Source organism: Monodelphis domestica, chromosome 4 (genome assembly GCF_027887165.1).
Source record: "Monodelphis domestica isolate mMonDom1 chromosome 4, mMonDom1.pri, whole genome shotgun sequence".
In the NCBI taxonomy this organism is placed as follows: Eukaryota; Metazoa; Chordata; class Mammalia; order Didelphimorphia; family Didelphidae; genus Monodelphis; species Monodelphis domestica.
This window is the reverse complement of record NC_077230.1, coordinates 329,171,897-329,195,253: the sequence shown is the minus strand read 5'-3', so window position 1 is coordinate 329,195,253 and position 23,357 is coordinate 329,171,897. Positions and strand designations below refer to the sequence as shown.

The window sequence follows — 23,357 nt, the reverse complement described above, 5'->3', positions numbered from 1 at the left end:
TTGAACAATCTATGTATCTGTCAATAGACACAGAGAAACACTTTCCCAAAAGAATTTAATGTGATTCAATGTATGTTTAAAAAATGTCTTCTCTTCATTCATTCAACAAGTATTTGTTAAGTTTCACCTACTATGTGCCAAGCTCTCTGCTAATTCCTGAGGTCAGAAAGGCAAAAATAAAATAGTCGCCTCCCTCAAGAAGTTTATATTCTATTTAATATATTTTATTTGATCATTTCCAAGCATTATTCGTTAAAGACATAGATCATTTTCTTTTCCTCCCCCCCACCCCCCATAGCCGACGCGTAAGTCCACTGGGCATTAGATGTTTTCTTGATTTGAACCCATTGCTTTGTTGATAGTATTTGCATTAGAGTGTTCATTTAAAGTCTATCCTCTGTCATGTCCCCTCAACCTCTGTATTCAGGCAGTTGCTTTTTCTCGGTGTTTCCACTCCCATAGTTTATCCTTTGCTTATGAATGGTGTTTTTTTTTTCTCCTGGATCCCTGAAAGTTGTTCAGGGACATTACACCGCCACTAATGGAGAAGTCCATTACGTTCGATTATACCACAGTGTATTAGTCTCTGTGTACAATGTTCTCCTGGTTCAAGAAGTTTATATTCTATTGGGGTTTTGGGAAGAGACCACATATCCATAGAAAGTTAACACAAAATCTTTGTAAAATAATTACTCTGGGGGGCAGCTGGGTAGCTCAGTGGATTGAGAGCCAGGCCTAGAGATGGAAGGTCCTAGGTTCAAATCTGGCCTCAGACACTTCCCAGCTGTGTGACCCTGGGCAAGTCACTTGACCCCCATTGCCTAGCCCTTACCGCTCTTGTGCCTTGGAGTCAATACACAGTATTGACTCCAAGACGGAAGGTAAGGGTTTAAAAAAAAATAATTACTCTGTGCAAGACTGTGCATTAGGTATTGAAGATTCAAAGGCAGCTATAATCCATTAATGGACCTAGGACCCCCAAGAATCTGAATTCACACTGATTGTGTTTGATTCTAGGAGACTATTAATTCTTTGACTTATTAATTCTGCTTGGTCCAACACCAGAAAAAATCTCCTTATATATTCAAGACAATAATCAATTATAGTTTCTTAAATATGGGTAAAAGGACACCCAGGTCATTTATAAGCACCCAAAGTACCAAATAATTAACCAGTCCAATGTAGTCTTCATTTCATCCCATAGAAAAGCATGGCAAAACCAACTGAAAGAGATAATAACTGAACACTCAAATAGCCTTGTTAGCTCCTTCAGCAAGGAAGGATACTGATTTGAGATTGCAGTTGGACCAACATCTTGCCATTCCGGTGAAATCTTTCTCTCCTAGGCATATATAACTCCTTCCAGACTCATAGTGCCACCTTGTGTTCTAGACCATTTAGGAAGATAACATACTTTGGGGATAAGGAACAAGTGACACTCTTCTAATCAGACTGGCCCTGACCTAGTAACTCACTGACTTTGCTTTCCAAGTAAGATGCTGCACATAGCAATAGGAGTTATCTTCTTCTTTCTCCAAGGAACACATGGCATTAGTAAATCTCTTTATAAGGTCTGATCCTAAATTTTTTTAAAATCCCCACCTTCTGTCTTAGAATCAAAGCTAAGTATATCAGTTCTAAGTCAGAAGAGCAGCAAAGGGCCAGGCAATTGGGGTTAAGTGACTTGCTTGGGGTCAGACAACTAGGAGGTGTCTGAGTCTGAAGCTGAACCCAGGTTCTCCTGACTCCAGGTCTGGAGCTCTATCCACAAGCCACCTAGCTGCCTTTGAGCCTAAACTCTTAAACTTGAAATTGCCCACAAGCCATTCCCCAGAAAATCTTTCTCTGATCTCTTCAAAATTGTCAACAATCTATTAATTTTGTCTATCTGATGATGGTCTTTTCTCATAATTTCTCTTGAGCTCCCTGCTGTATTTGATACCGTTGAACACCCTTTCCTTCTAGCTTTCTCTTCTATGTTTTTGTTTTGTTTTGTTTTGTCACATTATAATCTGGTGTTTCTGCTGTTTGGCTGGCATTCCTCAGTCACCTTTGCTAGCTTGGTATCCATAAACTTTAACTCTGAGTGTTCCTAAAGCTCTCTCTGATGCCTTCTTTTCTTCCCTCACTTCCTTTTTTCCTCTTAATCGATCAGTCCCCACAGGTTGTTTTACCATCTTTTTGCAGAGAAGTCACAGATGTAGCCAATCTCTCTCCTAGCAACAGCCCAGCATAACCAGTTACTTATTGAACATTTCAAATTTGATATCCCAGAGTAAGTTCAAAATCAATAAAATATGAAATAAAATCAATAAAATTTAAAAAAATCTGAAACTCATTATTCCCTCCCACCCCCAGCTTCCAGATTCTTTCCCAAACTTCCCAGTTTCTCTTAAAGTCACCACAATTTTTTCAGCATTTCAAGTTCATATTGGTATTGTTCCCAAACCCTCATGCTTCCTCATCCAATAGATCCTCTCTTAGTTCAGACCTTTATTATTTTTTGTCTAGACTATTTCAGTGGCCTCCTAATTGCTGATAAATGTCAAAGTGAATAGAGTACCAGGCTTAGAGTTAGAAAGGCTGATCTTCTTGAGTTCAAATCTTACCCCAGACACTTACTAGTTATGTGACCCTTGGCCAGTCACTTAACCTGTTTACCTCAGTTTCCTCATCTGTAAAATGAACTGGAGAAGGAAACAGCAAACTATTCCAGAATCTTTGCCAAGAAAACCCCAAATAGAATCATTGAATTGGACACAACTGAAAAATGTCCGGACAACAAGTTGATTAATATTAACTCATTTCAACTTTCCAACAACCTGTGACTCTCTAAAACCAAAAGTTACCTTAATTCTTTTCACTGCCATGTTCCCACACTGGCTGGCTTTGAGCTCATAGTTCAACAAACCTCTCAGATATTCTTCATAGAACATGTTTTCTATTATTTCTATTATATAATTATATATTATATTTACATATAACTATGATATTAACATTTACATTTATTAAATATATATTTTATTTATATTATCTTTATTTGTGATATATTTAAAGTTCATAGCACAATCCTGGCACATTGTAGGAGTTTAATAAATATTTGTTCCCTTTCTCTTGTTTCCTCCCACTCTTCCTAATAATACATTCCATGGTTCTTATGACTATTGAATATTATTCACTTAGGGTTTTTTGCTTTTAAAAAAACCCTTAATTTCTGTCTTGAAATCAAGTGTTGAACCCAAGACAGAAGAGCAGTAATGGCTGGGCAACTGGAGTTAAATGTCTTGCTTAGGATCACATAGTTAGGATGTGTCTAAGGCCAGATTTGAACCTAAGACCTCCTATTTCTAGACTTGGCTCTCTAATCACTAAACCACCTAGCTGCCCCCATTTTGTTTTCTTTTTCTTTTTTTGGGGGGGGGGGAGCTTTAAAAAAACCTCACTTTCTGACTTATTAACAACTCTTAAGACAAAAGGCAAGGGCTAGGCAATGGGGGTTAAGTGACTTGCCCAGGGTCACACAGCTAGGAACTGTCTGAGGTCACATTTGAACCCAGGCCTGGATAAGCAGCTCTGTCCATTGTGGCACTATGATTTTCATTTTGTTTTTAAATTATTCCTTTGTGTCTCTGTTAACTGTGTTCTAAGGAAATGTTTCTGAAATATCATTTCATCTTTGTTTATCCTCAGCTGTGAAGTAAAAGGAGATGCAATAGAGAGGCTTATGGTTCAAGTAAGAAGACTTAGGGATAAAAATAATAAGTTTCAAGAACGGGTAAGTTGTGCACTGAGATCCCATCTTTTCATTAAATACAGTTAGTTTTCTTAAATGGCAAATTCCATTGTTATCAAATATACTTTAAGAAATTATCTAAATTTTTGGTACTTAATTATTTGTTTCCCACTTACTTGTTCCCTCATATATTTGAGATGGAAATTGATCCCTTTTCCCACTACAAAAATATTAAAAATAAGTCAATTTTAAAATCATATGTTATTTGGTAAATGGAGACATTGTATTTTAGACTTAAGATGTAAAACCCTGAACCTAGAGCAGTTCTGAACTCTACCAATGGTAGAGAAGTCTTTATCATTACAGTAAATTGATTTGTAGATCTTTTTGCACTTGATTCTGGTTTGTTTTCAAATTTGTTTTTTTAAAAACATGTTTTAAAAGTCCTTCATGTGATCGCTGACAAACTGGACTGGAAGGTCTTGATAAAGTGGTACAATGAATGGGGATCATCATGGCACCATGATCTACATCCTGGCTTCCAAGTGTCCCACTGGGTAGCATGGAATTGGCAGGTTACATTAGGGCCAGCAGAGGGTAGCAGCGGTCTCTGCCTACACATGCCAATAGGAGAATTCACCAGTCTGAAATAGATGTCCCTTCTGCAGAGAGGGGAAAAAGAAAGGGGGGAAAAAAGAAAAAAGAAAAAGTCAGCAGGAAAAGTGGGAAGCAGAGCCACTTCAGGGCATCCTAGCCCTGATACGATAAGAAACTAGGAAGCAGGGAGATGGGATGAATGCAAAGTCACAAAAACTGAGTGAAAAGAAGCAAAGCTGTATTGTAAAACCAAAGAAAAAGCTGTAGATACAGGACTGAGCCAGCCAGTTCAAAAGAGCTGCTAGGAATAAAGATGGCTATGAAATGCACACTGCTCAGTCTTTTGGGGGAGAAGGAGCCTTTGGGCAGGTTTGTGAAACTTGGAGATCCGTGTCTCTTTAAATCTCAAAGGAATATGTAGTGGTTCTTAAAAGACCATATATAGAAATTCTTAAAATATCTATAGAACTAAGACAAATAGTTTATTTTTACTGTTGCTTCCCTTTATATAGAATTGTGAACACTTATTCTGTCAAATATCTCAAGCACTAAACTCTGACATTTCTTTTCTTTTTTTTTTTAAACTCTTACCTTCTGTCTTGGAACCAATACTTTGCCTCCACCTCTACCATTTCTTAACAGTGACTAAACTAACTTGTTGGAGGTAGGGAGCTAGAAGATGGTTAAGTGGATGGAGAGACACTTCCTAGCGGTGTGACTCTGGGCAAGTCATTTAAACCCCATTGCCCAGCCCTTACCACTCTTCTGCCTTGGAACCAATACACAGTATTGAATCTAACATGGAACATAATGGTTAAATAATAATAATAATTTCAAGGCTGAAGACCAAATTTGGTTAATAAATTCATCAATTAAGATTGATCTGATTGAGTCTTATTTTTATATCAATCTGAATCACCGGAAGATTTATTTACATTTATTTTCTAATTTCTTCAAATATTTGACTCTCACTTCTCATATACAGGATATCCCAAAAGTTTTAATGCAGTTTTAATACCTGAGTCTGATAGGTAGTGTGTCCCCAAAGTCTTAATTTGGTTGTAAGTTATTAATCACTTAAAACTTTGATTGATCCAGATCAGTTCATAATGCAGTCATAACTAATAGCTTACAACCACTTAAGACTTTGGGGACACCCTGAATAACAAATACAACTAATATTTTAAAATTAAGACATCTATAGGACCCTGCTTGCAACCAGAACAAATATAATTCCCTGAAGGTAGCCTTGTGACATGTCTACTTCTTATGCTGAGGGAATCATGACTTATGATTGACTGAGAGACCTCTGAGCCAACACTGTGTATGTCCTTGGGGCTACTACTGTGTGTGCAAAGGAGTGATGGGCTTGACACTTTGGAGAGAGGTCAGCAAAGGTCTTATACTATTATGATTTTCCTTCATAATAGAAATTTTAAATTGAACATGATACATGATTTGGGGGTCTTCTGCTACCTTGGTCACCCTCCTTTGGATATGCTAAATCAATGTCTTTCCTAAAATGTGGTGCCCAGAACTGAACTTCTTGTTCCACACGTTGTTGGACCAGAGGGGCCAGAAGCACATTAGACCTGAGATTTCTTGGAGCTATCTCCAATTGTATTCCTTCTCTGGCCTTTTCCACTACTCCTATGGGAATGTTGGTCTCTGGCCCCAGGAGATGCTCCCCTGATGGCAGCATGAGGTCAGTGGACTGCTCTCTTTTGCAGGTGTCGATTTAAGCCCCAGTGTCAAGTGGGACAGGGGAGGAGACATCAGACTGCCTGACAAGCCTTCCCTTATCCCTGACTCCTCTTATTCTGGATGTTGGCTTTAAGACAGTTTTGTAGTTATGACTTTGCTGTTTCTTAGCCTCTTTAATCATAAGCACAAGTGAAATCATTCACTGAACCTAGTTAGTTCTTTTATATGTTTTAATAATTTATCTCCACACAGGTAATTGTGGCTATGACTCCCAGTCCTTTAAGTTGGTAGGGGCAAGCATAATTCAGGCTTCCATGTAAGATCTCTGTGTGTGTTTCCTAGTGTGATCAGGTCTACTTTTTTCAGATTCTTGTTGAGCCTTTCTACAATAGTTTCTGCAATTGATTATTCACTCTGCTTTCTAACTATGCACCCCCCCCCATTTTGTACTTGTAAAGTTAATTTTCATATAGCAAAGCATAAGACTTTATAGTTTTCCTACTGAATTTCATCCTATTAGATGACCTAAATAACTTAATTTAAAGACCTATGTTTTGGGATACTAACTCTCTCATTAATTAACTATCCTTCACATCCCTGTGTTTCCTAAAAACTGAGGAACATGTCATCTATCCCTTTATCTAACTCAGTGATAAAACCAGGTCCAAATACTGGCCCTTAGAGACCTCCTGCCATGTTGACATTAAGTCATGATTTAGCCTTTGCCTCTAGCCATCTAATTAAATCTGAATGCATCAAATTGAATTTTCATCTGGTCCACAGTTCTCCAACTTCTCTTCAAGAATGGCATGAGATTCTGCATCGAAAGCTTTCTCGACATCAGTGTAAACTCTATCCAAGGCATTTTCTTCATCTACTAGCTTAATGATGCTGTTAAAAAGAGAAACGAGGATAGTGTGGCATGACTTGTCTTTGATGAATCCATTGCCCTTTCTTGATGTTCGCCAAACATTTCTTTAAATATCCATCCCCTCAAGAAATTTCCTAGGAATTGAAGTCAAGCTTATTAATAGTTCACATACCCCATTCTCTGCCCTGCCCAAATTTTGTTTTTAAAATCAGGACATTAACCCTCCTCTAATCTTGTTGTACCTTTCCCATTCTCCATGATCTTTCAAATATCAACCATAGTGGCATAACAAACATATCTGTCAATTCTCTAAGCAAAGTAGTTCATTTGGATGAGTTGACTTGAATTCATCAAGAGCAATCAGATGCTGTCTTACTATACTCCCTTGTGAGTAAATTGTAGGCTTTTGTTTTTTCCCCTGACTTTTCTGGGGTACAGGTCATTCTCCTTGTCAGAGAAAATAAGAGCAAAATGATTAAACATTTTGGCTCTTCTTTTGTTATCAATTATAGTGATACATCTAGGCTAAGCAAAGGACCTATCCTTTTTTATCCTTTTTCTCCCAGGAGAACTTTTTTAAAAGCCCAACTTTTTAGTTGTTCTTACCTTTCCTCATCAATCTCACCTTGTTTTGTGCTTTAGCATTCTTGACATCTTTTAATATGATCATACTATTTCTCTTTCCTGACTTTACTTTCATCTTCTGTACATTTCTTTTTAAAAGTTAACTTGGGAGCAGCTAGGTGGTTCAAATCTGGCCTCAGACACTTCCGAGCTGTGTGACCTTGGGCAAGTCACTTAACCCTAATTGCTTAGCCTTTACTGCTCTTCTGCCTTGGCACCAATACATAGTATTGATTCTAGGACAGAAGATAAGGGATTAAAAAAACAGTTAAATTAGTTGCTTAGTTACCTGTGCATACATATCAGTCTCTGTAGACAAGTCACATTTTCCCTTCTCATTAGAACTGTTTATTTTTACTTCTTCAGAATTTCATTTCTGAGTATCTCTAGTGCATCTTTGGCCAAATCCCACCATAGCATTATCATCTGTAGGGTCCTGCCTATCTTTCTCTGAATCCTTTGAAGTCCACTTTCCTAAAATCTAGGTTGCATACAAGACTATGCCTGGATTTCCTCTATTCTGTCACAAACTCTCCCTCTCTTGTCAGGAGGTTCCTATCATTTCCATCCCTGCAATCAGTTCCCCCTGGTTAGTGGATAGAATTTCTCCTTGTTGATTCTTCCACTTAAAAAAAAAATCCTTATCTTCTGTCTTAGAATCAATACTAAGTAGTTGTTCCAAGGCAGGTCAATAAGAGCTAAACAGTGGGAGTTAAGTGACTTGCCTAGGATCACACATCTAAGAATGTTCTCCTGGTTCTGCTTATCTCATTTTGCATCTATTCACATAGGTCTTCTCAGCTTTTTCTGAGACTATCCTTATATTTTTTTCTAAAAAGTAATGGAATTTATTTAAATGGTTCATCTTTACAACATGAAGTAAAAACTTAAGCCTTTAGAAAAATAAAAGCTTAACAGCTATATGCCAACAGGAAAAAAAAGACATACAATTTAATAATCTACTACCTAGAATAAAATACCTGGAAACAATTAAAGCCCCAAACAATTTTCTTTTTGTTCTTTGAAAAATAATTTGACTCCACCATGACAAATACCAGCAAGGGTTCATGATGTTAAGATAGCCCTCATCAGTTGGAGACAGAAAAAGAAAAAGAAAAAGATCCACTACTCAAATTCCCTCAAGTATTGCTCTAAATGTTATATTCAGGCCACCTCCCCACCCCAGAAGGAGTTTAAAATATTATTCTAGCATTTAACCATACAGCAATAGGACTTCACAAAGATTACATTTTGCCCAAAGCAAACCTAAACTTTAAAAACAATAAGAAATTCAAATTAAATTATGCTCATTCAGCAAACTGCCTTCTTTTTTACGGCAGTTACTTCAAGGAGGCAACTAGGTGGCTCAGTGGATTGAGAGCCAGGCCTAGCAATAAGAGTTCATAGGTTCAAATCTGGCCTCAGACACTTGCTGACTGTGATTCTGGCCAAGTCACAACTCCTATTTCCTAGCCCTTACCACTCTTCTACCTTGGAACCAATATAGAGTATAGAAGACAGAAGGTAAGGGCTTAAAAAAGGAAAAAGAAAAGACAGATATTTCAAAACAAAGAATTGTCATTTACAAAGTTATATGTGTTTGTTTAGTGTCGGAAAACAAAAAGCACCAAAATAAAGTATTTCTACAGGCAAAAATAAGCTACTTATAATTATTTACGAGATTCATTTTCATTGTATTGATGGAGTTTTGTGCATGAAATGACAGTGTACAAGAGTTGCAAATGAAAACAGAGCTATCCATTAGAAAGACAATAGGATATAATTTAGCCCTTGGGGAAGGTAGGCAATAAAAAAGTGGCGCCATTTCTATTTTCAGGGACCTGTCACAGACACTGTCTCTTTATGCAGTCTCCGCTCATGCTTGGTTCTCTGTGTGTTCCCCTACCACACTTGTGTTTCTTTTCACCTCTATACTCTCATCCACTGGAGTTGCTGGATTCATTCTTTCTCTTCCACTCTTCACTCATCGCTGGAACTCCATCTTCATCTCTTTCTTGCTTGTCTTGGCCTTGAATTGCTATGACCCGCTGTCACTCTCTTCCCTGCTTTGGCTTCCACCATTCCTCTCCTTCCTCTGAGATTCTCTCTTGTCTGGGCTACTGCTCTGATTGCTCCATTTGTTATTCTCCCTAGAATTCTCTTGCTTTAAAAATCTCAACTTCTCTTTTGACCTTTCCTTGTGACCTTGGCTACTGGAGGGCTCTTCATCAGACTTCCACCAACCCTGTCCCCCACCTCTTCCTTCAGTATCACTGCTGCCACTTTCTGGAAACTTGGCTTTTCTTTTTCCTTCTCATAAGCCATCTTCTTTCATCTTTTCCCCTCTCTTTTGTCACTCTCACTCTTCACTATGATTTTCTGAAGTTTCACTGGAGAAGGAGGAGAAAGGGGAATGTAAAATTGGACTTGAACTCTGGACTTGAATCCCCACAATTCCTTGCTCCACTTCCCCAGAATGCTTTGTAATCTCACCTGGGCCGAGATTGAGAAGGTATTTAACCTGATTGCAAAAGCTTTTAGCGCTCTTTTGGACTTCTGTTTTGGAGCAGAGGCGTCTCTTCTGTGATGTGAGGTTATTTTGTCTAGGCCTTTGGCCTAGGCATGTGTTTTTTCTTATCCTGTATTTTCTTTAATCTTTAACCTTTAATAAACCTCTAAAAAAAAAATAATACTCCTTGCAGAGAGAAACTAATTTCTAACTACCTCAGATGCCTCAGTCTCCCTGTCTCCCCTAAATATAAATCTTTACAGGAGGAGGAGGAGGAAGAGGAGGAAAAGAGGAGGACTTGTTCTTATTTTGTTTGTGTGTGTTTATTTATTTTGCAGCTGCTGCTTCTTTCTTTTTTCTTTTTCTCCTCAAGGTGTTCTGATTGCCTGAGTAGTTTCTGTTTTTGCTTAGTTGAGAGTGAGTTTAAGAATTCCATTTCTGGATCTTCTTCATCCTCACTTGCAGCATATTCTTGTGGTGGATCATTTGCAGTTGTTTCTTTCCTGCATTTGATTTTAGTGCAAAGTCTCTGTTTATCATTTCTGCTATTAGCTCCAAGGGGTGTATTGATGGCCCTGAGCCACCACTGGAAACTGAACTTGCATTGATTCTGGAATGACCAAACAAAGGACACTTTCTATCAGTGTTGACAGTGACCCCATTTAATGCACCTCACATTCTGCACCTGAATACCAAATAGCTGGTCTCTGATATTCATGTCATCCTTTGCATATTTTTCTGTGGGGTTCCTTTCTGCCATTCAAATTTGTATTCAGTCTCTTCTTCTGCACCTTCTCATCCTTTATTTTATTTTTAAGCTCCTGGTGGGACCTCATACATAAAATTAAGGCCATTATTTACATATTCTGCAACCATAAGCAATCTATTATCATGGGATTCTGGTTCCTTAAGGTATTATTGCATTAATTCTTCTCATTTCTTATCATATGATATTTTTTGTTAAGCTATATATACTTTTTTAATGTTGGATCTGAGTGCTGAGTGGAAGTCCTTCTTGCATAAGAAGTTAGTGAATGATTTTTCCTATCTTCGAGCTGGACACAAAGTCTGAGCAGCAGTCAACAATCTTCCACTATTCCCTGCTCATCATCAAAATTATATACCACAGTTTGTTTAGCTGTTCCCCAGTTGATGGACATTCCTTCAATTCTCAGTTCTTTGTCACTATAAAAAAAATTGCTACTATAAATATTTCAGTAAAAAAAAAAGGTTCATTCCTTAATTCTCTGATCTCTTTGGGATACAGATCTAGTAGTAGTAGAGCTGAATCAGCTTTAAAGCCTTTTGGACATAGTTCCAAATTGTTCTCTAAAATGGTTAGACCAGTTCACAATGCCACCCACAGTACATTAATGTATCTATTTTCCCACATTCTCTCCAGCATTTGTCATGTTTTTTCTGTGGTGTTAGCCAATCTGAAACTCGGGGATGGCATATCAGAGTTGTTTTAATTTTCATTTCTCTAATAAATAGTGATTTGGAACATTTTTTTCATGTGACTATTGGAAGCTTTGATTTCATCTGGAAACCACCCTTTGACCACTTATCAATTTCAATGACTCATATTTTTATAGATTTGATCTGAGCAAAGTCTTGAAAAGAAGGATTTTAACAGGCAAAGATAAGAGGGAACATGTTGTACACATGGCAGCTATCTGTACCAATGCAAGGAGATGAGAGTAGAACAGCAAGTTGTCCAATCTAGCTGAGCTTTACAGTAAATAAGACTGGAAACGTAGGATGAAGCCAGCTGAGGAAGGAGGGTCTCTTATTCTCAAATCTATGGAGGAGATAGACTGGAGGAAGGATGGAGTTAGGACACCAAGATAGTTGCAGTGTGAGTGAAAAGGAGGAGACAAATTGATTGTGGGAGATGAGCAATAAGAAATGCCTATTTTGTGCTGAAAGAAAGAAACAAATATTTATTAAGTACCAATTCTGGATCAAGCATTTGGCTAAGTGCTTTACAAATATCTCATTTGATCCTCTCAAGAATCCTGAGAGGGAGATGCTATTATTACCCCCATTTCACAGTTGAGAAAACTGAGCTAGAAATAAGTTAATTGGCTTTCTTAAAAATCACACAGCATCTGAGACCATATTTGAAATGCAAGTTTTCTTGACTGTAGGTCCAGGGCTCTTACCCACCATGCCACTTAGCTGCCTAGATACCCCAGGGCACTATGATAGACACTGAAGGGACCATAATTCCTATAGGAGTTTATATTCTAAAAGGGAAGGTAAGACATACACAAATAACTATAATACAAATATGAGTATAATAAATATGTGAAGGAGGTACAGGAAAAAAACAACATTAAATAAGGTCTGTGGACTTAAAAGATTATTTCTGGCTTTGAGAGATCAGGAAAAGCTTGATGAAAGAGGTGCCACAAGCTAGGATTTGAAGGATTGGGAGAAGTTCAACAGATAAAGAGTGGGGGTGGAAGTCAGTTTAGAGATGGGGAAGGCAGAGAAGAGATGTTAGGTTTGTGATGGAAGAGCATGAATTTATTTCAAGGGGTAGTGAGCAGTCCTTCTTAGCTAGAAGATGGAGTAGAATACATGATGGGAAATGATCTGAGCTAAAGCTGAAAAGGAAGCCAATATAAAATTAATAATATTTGGCTTTTAGTCATTTAATGTACAAGTTACATAAGTCAAAACTGGAAGCAAGACTTGTAGAAAGACATTTGTCAGACCCCAAACCATAAGCAGAATTTACTAAAATTAAGTAAATATATTTCCTGGTCACATATTAAGAGGCCACAACATAATGAAGGCAAAGAAATGACAGCGGCCACAGTGAGAATACATCTCCACCTCAGCTTCCTGAGGGTTAGGCTGTCTCTTCTCCACTTCCTCTGCCCTTCCCCAGCACACATACATACAGCCCACAGATTGGAGGTCTTTCCATCCATATTGTACTTGCTGAAAAACCCAGCATGGGCTTAACTTCTAGAGCTCAGCTGATTCCCTTTATTGATATAAGATCATAGCCTCCCAGTTCTTTCACCTAAAATGAAAAAATAAATGCCAAGACAAAAGACTGAGGCACATATTCATGGGCTCCACATTTGAGGAAGAGGGCCCCAATGCCTCTCCCATTACAGTAGTGGATACCACAAGTCACTAAGATATCAAAAAAAAAATGGTGGCAGCTAGGTGGCTCAGTGGATTGAGAGCCAGTCCAGAGATGGGAGGTCCTGGGTTCAAATTTGACCTCAGATGCCTCTTAGCTGTGTGACCCTGGGCAAGTCACTTTACTCCCATTGCCTAGCCATTACCACTCTTCTGCCTTGGAACCAATACACAGTACTGATTCTGAGACAGAAGGTAAGGGTTTAAAATAAATAAATAAATAAATAAATGAATAAATAAATAAATAAATGAATAAATGAATGAATGAATGAATAAATAAATGAATGAATAAATGAATGAATGAATGAATGAATGATAAATAAATAAATAAATAAATGAATAAATGAATAAATAAATAAATAAATAAATAAAGAGAAGATGGGGTCTCTAGACTCACTCAGTCAAAAATCCTGTTCTTCACCATATTGTTATCAGATCAAAATCAATACAGATTGTCTAAATAATGCTCCAAAGTCTCTCAAAGGCACTTTTATCAAACCATCATGATTACCCTCAAAACAAGTTTTCCCTAGCCTTTTCTATATGAGGAATTGCATCCATGACCCTCTGTGCAAGCTCATGAGAATTAGGCTCAGTGGCCATTCCTTAATTACATTTCTGAGTCATTATTTATTAAAATCTAGAGAGATTTGTCACATTAAACATCCTACTCTGCCTATTGAATGAAATTTTTATGAACCTCAGTCTAAGATTAGTTGGCCAAAATCAATATGACTAACCCTTGCTTCTGATTATTTATTATAATTTATTTTCTTTTTTTTTTGTTAATTTGTTTTTGAAAGCAATAGCATTTGAGAAATAGTAATTTTGGTTTCAAGAATTCCAGATGTTAAATTATAATAAAGTTATTAATTGTATTGCTAATCACTAAGCGATTTGGATGGTTGAAAGGAATTCTTTTCTTGTAACTCATTAATTAGTGTGTTCATCTAACTTTCAGTCATGGTACTTTCTTACTTCAGTTAAAAATCATGGGATTGGGGGCAGCTGGGTAGCTCAGTGGATTGAGAGCCAGGCCTAGAGACAAGAGGTCTTGGGTTCAAATGTGGCCTCAAACACTTCCCAGCTGAGTGACCCTGGGCAAGTCAGGGTCACATTGACCCCCATTGCCTAGCCCTTACCACTCTTCTGCCTTGCAACCAATACAGAGTATTGATTCCAAGATGGAAGGTAAAGGTTTTAGAAAAAAAAATCATGGGATTCACTTAACTGGGTAAATGATGATAAACTTTTTTTTTCCTTTGGCAATGCAGTATTGGGTGAATTTTGCTAAGTTTTGGCTTCTGCAAATATCTCAAAATTTCAGAAAGTCAATGTTTAGCAAATATAAAGAGTTTACTGCCAATACTTTTTCCCTTTGTATAAATCTCATGTGTGCGATTATAAATTTTATGACATATCCAGCAGTAAGTATTATTTAGTAGGGTATAAGGCTATTTAAGACATTTTCCCTTCTCCCCCAAAACTGTCACATTTTTTTCCAAGTAGAAAATCCCATCTCCTAAAAGGTATCAAGCTAAAACTAATCAGATGAAATTCAACAGGGATGAATCTAGTCTTATAATTTGGTACCAAAAAACAAAAAAACAAAACCACTTGGACTCCTCCATAAATATAGGATGGAAGAGGTATGATAAATTGCAATTATTCTGGAGAGGCTCTGGATAGGGGAAGTTAGGGAACTGCAAGCATAATGTGAGTCAGCAATGTTATATGGGAGCCTAAACTACTAATGCAATCTTGGGCTCCATTAGGAAAGCCACAGCTTCTAGGAACAGGGAGGTGATCATACCATTGTACTCCTCCCATGTCAGGACTCATCTGGAGTACTGAATTCAGTTTCTGAAGGACATTTACCCAGAGAGCATCTTCTAGCCACAGGGAGCTGATCATCTGATCATCCCACTATAGTCTACTCTTGTCAGAACTCATCTGGGGTATTGCATTTAATTTCAGAAGGACATTTATCTGGAAGAGTGTCTAGGAGCGGGGGACCAGGATTGTAGAGCCTTGAATTTGTGATATATGGGAATGAGTTAAAAGAACTGGGCATGTTTAGATGGGAGAAAAGAAATCTCTGGAAGGACATACTAGCTGTCTTCAAGAATTTGAAAAACTGTCATGTGGAGGTGGGATTAAACTTGCTCTGTTTCGCTCCAAAGGGCAGAAGTGGGAATAATGAGTAGAATTTGCAATGGGACCAATGGAGGTTTGACACCAAGAAAAAATCCCTAATGATGAGAGCTTTCTGAAGAGTGATGACTGACCTCAAAAAAGCAAAGGCTAGATAAGCATGTGTGTATGGCACAATGGGCAATGGTGCATGTATGAGTTAGACATGGCGGCCTCTAAAGCCAGTCTAGGAGCTGAAATCAATGTTTGGTCACCTTGGATCAGGCAAAGAAGCACAAAACAGAAGTGGCATTCAGAGGCTCTGGCTTAAGGTCACTCAGCTGAGCCCTAATCCAGCTACATGGGAGCAGTTGACATGCTTTAGCCCTTCATGGAAAGTCTCAGGTTAACATGAAGGGCACTTTGAGAGTTAAAGGAAGAGTACTGCAGGGGGGTAGAAACACTGCCTTTTCAAAAGTGGAATTCCTTTATCATCCCCCAAACCTCCTTAGCATTGAGTTACTCATGTCCAATTGGAAGTGACCAGTAAGTTTGCCATTCCCAAAGCCCCCAAGGATGGATCAACGTAGGTCAGAAGGAAGCAGAACAGCTTTGTACGTGGCCTATTACAGTACTGTATTGGAAAAATCACTGTTATTTTTAGAATTTTTGTTTATATTATAAATTTTGGAATTTTTTTTTGGTCTGGACCTGTGATTTCATTGGGGTTGGCATCTCCTAGTGAAGAAACTCCCTTAACCAAGGCAGATGGGCAATTCTTCTGATATGTATAATCATAGAGTTGTCTGGGGTGTTCGAAGATTTCAGGGATTTGTCCAGTATCACAAAACATGTGTCAGAGATGGAATTTGAACTCAAGTCTTCCTATTTCCAAGATATTTCTTACCTTCTTTCTACCCTTAGAAAAATTGACTAATATCAGTAAAAGATGATCAAATGAGCTCATGAAAGCCTACACATTATTCAAAATGAATTTAATTGTCTTTTTTTATTAACACAGATTTAAGTTTTAAGTTATTTGAAAAATGTGGTGTTAGCAGTAAAGTTGTTTGAAGAAAAAAGAAAATAGCAATATCTACTAATTGATTCAAGCTTAATAAATTTGTTATTTTACTTCAATTTCTACAATCTTTTATAATCTGTGGCCCAGATATAGGTTCATGTGGAACAAATTCAGAATTAATCTTCTTTTTTTGTTACATGCCCCAACCCAGGCTTTTTCTTCAAGGAATATAATAATTTGACTCAATTTTCCCCCATTTTTGTTTTTTTTTCCTTAAGGAACATCACAATTTGCCTTATTTCAAAATATTTGTCAAAAAAAAAAAAGGAAAAGGGGGACAGCCAGATGGCTCAGGAGAGCCAACCCTAGAGACAAGAGGTCCTGGGTTCAAATGTGGCTTCAGATACCTCCTAGCTGTGTGACCCTGGGCAAATCATTTAAACCCCATTGTGTTTCTCTTACTACTCTTCTATTTTGGAACCAACACACAGTATTGATTTTAAGATGGAAGGTACAGCAAAAGAAAAGGAAAAGGAAAAGGCACTCAAGCTAACAAACACCAAATAAAAGCCAAATTTTATTTAACACAATAAAAACTGTATAAGATTTCACATTCAAGCCTATAACCAGTTAAAACAACTCTCCTACCCTCTCTGGTGAGCCCATCTCCCCCCAAGAGCCCATACAATTCTCCAAATTTATAGGATCACCTTGAGGTTTATTCTTCCTACCCTCCCAACCCAAAGGGAAATTCTAGCAACACCACCCATCTCGAGCAACCTTCACTTTTCACAGGGACCTATACAGTTCTCTAACTTATAGTACTATACTGAAGTTGAGATCTTCTAGCAATATGAAGATACTCAAGGACCTTAGGGCATTGAGCCCTTTCTCTGGCACTCACAGTCCACATAACTCACAGTGACAGCAAAGGACAGTTCTGAGTTGGCTTCTCCCCATCATCATCACTTTGTCTCCTGCTGCTCCTTGACTGGAGCTTCAAAGTGGTTCAGGAATTCCTTTGCTGGGTACAGTAACTTGGTGCTATTCAGAAAACTCATCTGCCAGGTCCGGGAGATACAGTTTCAGAATACCTCCATCACACTGCCACTGCCAGCCGGCATTCTTGTAGCTCCCAGCTGGGTCCAAGAGCTCCTCTCTGTCCTGCTGCCTATCAGCTGCCATCTTTAAATCAGTGGGTTTCCCTGAGGCACGGTTTCTTGGGACATTTTATGTAGCCCATGGGTACTGGTGTCCTGGTGTATCTGACTGGTTTCCTTCCACCTCTACCCAGCTCTGTGTACTTTCCCGTACTTAGTCAAGTGGCCATTGAGAAGAAATGTAAACGCTTCATTTGTTATTGTTTTTCATCTTAGAATGCACGACTCAAGTCAGAGCAGCTGTGGCACCTCAAGAATGTGATATCTGAACTATGTGATGAGCAAAAGCAGTTAGCATCATTGCCTCTTGTGACAAGGGAGCAAGTTGAAGATGCCCTCAAAAAAAAATGGCAGTTTGTTAGAGACCAGGAGCAAAATTTGAAAGGTTATATAATAAGGATTGGAATTTATCAGTAACAGTTTATTTATTTAGCAATTTGCTGGATGTATCTTTTTCCCCTCCAAAGGGATCAAGATGCTATTAACATTTCTTAATTACCAATTAGTAATTTCTTAATTCACTCCCTAATTACCACCTCTGTGATTAGACTATATAGATATATGAACAGGAGACAGAAAAGAAAGAAGCGGGAAGGAAATAGGGAGTCTGGAGACTGGAATGGAAAGGTGGGAAGTAACAAACAGTGAATTCAGGGGACAGCTGGGTGGCTCAGTTGATTGAGAGTCAGGCCTAGAGACAAGAAGTCCAGGGTTCAAATCTGGCTTCAGATACTCAGCTGTGTGATCACTTAACCTCCATTTCTTATCCCTTACAAGAGGAACCAATACATAGTACTAATTCTAATACAGAAGGTAAAGACTTAAACAACAAAACAAAAACAGTGAATTCAGACAATCATGCAACATTATTAACACAGGACAGAGTTCTTTGGGCACTATGCTCTCACTTTACAAAATAATGCCAAAGCATTATTCTCTCATCTAAGAGATGAAGCTAGTGCTGACATCTTTCATTTCTCTTGTATTGGTTTTTACCAAAGCTCACTTGGATGTGGGATGGTTTAGGAAGAAAGGGTTGGAAAAGCATTTATTTAACAAGTTCTGGACACCATGCTAAGCACTTTGCAAATATTATTTTATTTAAATCCCACAACAACCCCAGAAAGTAGATGTTATTATTGCTTCCATTTTACAGCTGAGAAATCTCAGGCAAATAGAGGATGAGTTGCCTAGAGGGAGCAGCATGGTGGCTCAGGGGAAGAGTCAGGCTTAGAGGTGGGAGGTCCTGGGTTCAAATCTAACCTCAGATGCTTCCTAGCTATGTGACCCTTGGCAAGTCACTTAACACCCATTTCCTAACCTTTACCACTCTTTTGCCTTGGAACCAATTCTGGATTTAACCAATAAAGCAATCTCCTCCTTTCCCTGGACCCAGAACTGAATGTAGAAATGTAGCCAAGTAGCATGAAGTCTACTTGGCTCAGTCATCAGGACTTAGCAATTAATATCTAACAGAGGCAATGAGATTGGGCTCAGAAAGTATTAAAAGATACAATTATCATTGGCCTTGTGACACTAGTAACATGGCCCAAACTATTGTGTATTTTTCATGCCTGAGACTTCAGGAAGCAAAGGCACTCAGTGCTCAAGACATTCCCAAGGATATACTCCACCGAAGAAAAGGTAGATTTATAGATTTAGTCTTCCCAGAGCCATACTGCCAGAGCCGTCCTGCTAAAAGGTCTTAACTTCTCTTGTACAACTCTTTTGGTTGGGGCACTCAACTATAAAAACAAAATGGCTGGCGTAAACAGCCCAGAAGCCTGCCCATTTTTTATTCAATTCCAACAGGCAACTTTGGAGCAGTAGAGTGTCTGAGGCTGTCATTAGGGCTGTTGTCAAATTTCCTTATATAGTTATCATTAGATTGCTTACTCTGGCTCGCAGGAGTCCATTGTTAAATTTTCAGAGTCAGCATTTCTACCTCAGAAATTGGCACATGTTACAAATCAGGGTTGTTGAATGTTGAGACTTAAAATGAAGGGGGTAAGTTAATAATGAAGATTAACCTAAAAAGTATATTAAATATCCTTTTAACCCCAGAGAACTCGTTGAATATTTATAGACACACTGATGTCTATAATGCTCCTTTTAAAAAAACTATTCGTCCATGCAATTAAAGATGGACATCTATCAGAAAAAAAAAAAAAACTTAGCAGGGTCAGGAAGAATTTATATAAATTAAACTTCTCCCTGTTGAACTTACCTATGTGGCTCTGTAAGCAGAGCACTGGATGTAGACCTGAGTCCAAATACCAACTCAGATACATAATAGTTCTGTGACCTTGGGTAAGTCCCTGAATAACCTTTATTTTTTCCTCTGTAAAATGGGATAAAAATAGCACCAGTTTCCAAGTTTGTTGTTAGGATCAAAGAAGGTAATAACTGAAAAGAGCTGAGGACAGTCTTTGGCACACAGTATAGCACTATACAAATGTTAGCTACTGTTATTTTCAATGTCTTACTAACATTTGGGGGGGGGGGCAGGCACATGTGTCAAATGCCTCGGATGGCACCTCTTCCTATGGCATCTCCTGGTCAACTGGAGCCAGTTACTGAACTGGCTCATGCTCCAAGGCTTCTTCTCAGCGTTTCTATTGCTCATCCTCAGAGCTCTCCTGAAAGCAGGCTCCTCAGGCCCTCTAGATGGGGAGAGATTGTTAAAAGCTTTTGGTTCACATGCCAGACCCCAGGCACCCTGGCTTTAGGGGTTTTAAGTTGTTTGCTTTTGTAATAGTCCCATGAGGGAAATTCAGTACCCTCATTTTATAGGTGAAGAAGCTAAAGCTCAGAGAGATAAAGAGACCTCCATACAGCTACAAAAGAAAAAAACAGATAGGAATTAGAACCCAAAGTTTTTCTTCCAATTCCAGGGGTCTTTGCAATGTGTGGTTGCTGTGATTTGTCTTTGTTTTAATTTTTTAAACCTTTAACTTCCATCTTAGAATCAATACTGCATATTGGTTCTAAAGTAGAAGAGTGATAAGGGCGAGGCAATGGGGGTTAAGTGACTTGCCCAGGATCACACAGCTGGGAAGTGTCTGAGGTCAAATTTCAACCCAAGACCAGCTCTCAATTCACTGAGCACCCAGTTGCTCCCACAATCTTGGTTTTTTAAGAAGACCAATGGCATCCTAGGGTGATGTCTTGACTCACTGGTGAATTGTATTTAAGTGACAGAGAGGTGTGCATATATATGATATATGTGTCTACAGACATATACATATATACATAATATATGATAATATGTCCAATATATAAGATTGGGAAATACTAATTTATATGATTGGGAAAGAAAGAGGTTTTCATGATGAACATACCTATTATTTCTAATGAGGCAACCCAGAATTCCAATTTTGTGTTTAATTCATCAAAGACTTAAAAAAAAAATGCTTACCTTCTGCCTTAGAATCAGTGCTATGTAAGGTGATTTGATTTGTACTCAAGCTGTGTGTTTGTGTGTGGGGTCCTATTCCTCTATTTAATTTAAATAAAAAATTCAACTGTTATTGGAGTAAAGAAAAGAAAGTACACATAATGCAACACATTGTATAAAATAAGATCATAATCTTATTAGGCAAATAATATAATCATTGGAGGCAACACTAGGTGCACCATGTAAGCTCTCAGGCTGGCCAAGAACCTGCACTACAGCTCTGTAGAAAGCAGTCTTCTTGAAATAATTAAAAGAGGAATGACAGATAAAGAGATTCCCCCCCCCTTTCAAATGATGGTTTAAAACAAAAATATCATAAAGTTGTTTTAAAATGACAACTGAATTTTTCAGTTACTCTTCTTTACCATGGGCACCTACCTGGTACAGTGGATAGATAGTGTGCCAGGATTGGAATCAGGAAGACTCATCATCCTGAGGTCAAATCTGGCCACAAACACTAGGATGGAGATCCTGGGCAAATCTTTTAACCCTGCTTGCCTTTAATTTCTTCATCCATAAAAAGGACTGGAGAAGGAAAAGGCAAACCACACCAATATATTTGCCAAGAAAATCCCAAACATGGTCATGAAGAGTCAGACACAACTGAATGGCAACAATTCTTTAGCCTTCTAAGTCAGATTGTAACCTACTGGTAATTGTAGAAGGGTCATTATAATTCTAAGAACAACGTGGTAGAATACGTGAGTATAACGTATCTTCATTTTCTTTGAACAGACATGCGCTTGCAGATAAGTAGTGCTGAGAAAAGATTCCTTGAGAAACTTGGAGAGAGGGAATATTGGGAGGAATACAAGAATGTAGGGAGTGAAGTACATGCTAAGCAAATTGGTTCCTTGGAAGATGACATCAGTTCAGTTAAAGAGAATACAAAGAAAATGGCAGGTCAGTTCCTCCAAACCAATCCAAGTACATATAACAAATTCTTAGAAAGCAGACAAATATTGAAGTACCCAAATTATGTATTACTATCATTAACATAAGGAGTAGAGGAGCTTCTCTCTTTCTGCCATCTTCCCTCCCTCCATCCCTTCTTTCTTTCTTTCCTTTCTTTCTCTCTCTCTCCCTCCCTTTCTTCATTCTTTCTCTCCTTCCTTCCTTCCTTCCTTCCTTCCTTCTTCCTTCCTTCCTTCTTTATGTCAATTCACCAAGTCACCTAGCTATCCCTCAGATCAATTTTTAACATTTGTTGGCTTTCTGGTTATGGATTCAATAAAATTAAATTGGTTCTTTAACTATTGGTCTGCTGGAAACCTGTGAGATAGCTAAAAGTGCATCTTTTCCCCACTTTAAAAAAATTAACAAACATTGTCTCTTCCTACAAAATCTTGTTTGTAATAAGTTTGTAGTTATGAAACAGATTCCCAGATTGATCAGTCCAAAAATGCAAGTCACATTCTGAATATTTAATCCATGCTCACTCACTCTTGTCCAGAGGTAGATAACATTCTTCATCCAAATCACTGTGTTGATCACAGCTCTTAAACCTTTCAAAATTGTTTATTTTTTACAGTGTTATTATAATATAAAAACTTTTCCTAATTCTACTCCCTTCACTCCTTATCATTTCATATAAAATTTCCCAGGTTCTCTGAAACTATCCCCTTCATCATTTTTGTAGCACAGTAATATTTTACATTATCTACTTTAAATTGTACAACTGTTCTACAATTAATGAGCAGCTCTTAATTTCCAGTTCTTCACCTCAAAAAAAAGGTATAATAAATATTTTTTAATATATTGAACCTTTGATATATCTTCTTTGATATCTCTTAGGTGTGTATAAACCTATTGCTGGTATTGCTTGATTAAAGGGTATTCACATTTAAGTAATGTTTTGTGTGTAGTCCCAAAGTGCCTTCCAGAACAGTTGTACCAATTCACAGCTCTACCAGCTGTATACTAATGGGCCTGTTTTCCCATAACCCCTTCAGTATTTTTCATTGTCTATTTTTGTCAACTTTGCTAATATGATCAATATAAACTGGAATCTCAGGATCTCTATAATTTGAACTTCTCTAATTATTCGTTATTTATAGCATGTTTCCACATGACATGGATTTCTTCCCAAGGAGGCATCTTAAGCAAGGGCCAAGCAGACAGCCAACATGTGGCATGATTTGGTGGGCACCCAACTGCAAAATATTTTTGCTACTCAGATGCCATAGTATATGAAATTCTATCATTAGAAATTTATTCCTTTGTATTTTCTCTCTGATGCCATTAAAAACATTAAAACTACTGAGAAAGCCATCATCAAACTAATTCACAACAAGTTTTGATCTTTTAGGTCATGCTTCTTTCTAATAGTGGAAACTCTTTTGTGAGAACTCTGACTTGTTGGAATAGGTAGGAGGTGGGAGGG

The 23,357-nt window shown here is 37.9% G+C and overlaps 1 protein-coding gene and 1 pseudogene across 1 annotated transcript in view; one reads left to right on the top strand and one right to left on the bottom strand.

Moving 5' to 3' along the window:
- The window catches only part of CCDC83 (coiled-coil domain containing 83), a 74,032-nt gene that overhangs the window by 12,979 nt on the left and 37,696 nt on the right, over positions 1 to 23,357 (top strand). The window contains exons 4-6 of the mRNA XM_007490855.3: positions 3,691 to 3,775; positions 17,734 to 17,902; positions 21,710 to 21,877. Of these exons, the coding sequence (XP_007490917.2) occupies positions 3,691 to 3,775; positions 17,734 to 17,902; positions 21,710 to 21,877 (422 nt within the window). The remainder of the gene's footprint in view (positions 1 to 3,690; positions 3,776 to 17,733; positions 17,903 to 21,709; positions 21,878 to 23,357) is intronic.
- Positions 10,214 to 17,542, bottom strand: LOC100619958 (corepressor interacting with RBPJ 1-like; annotated as a pseudogene).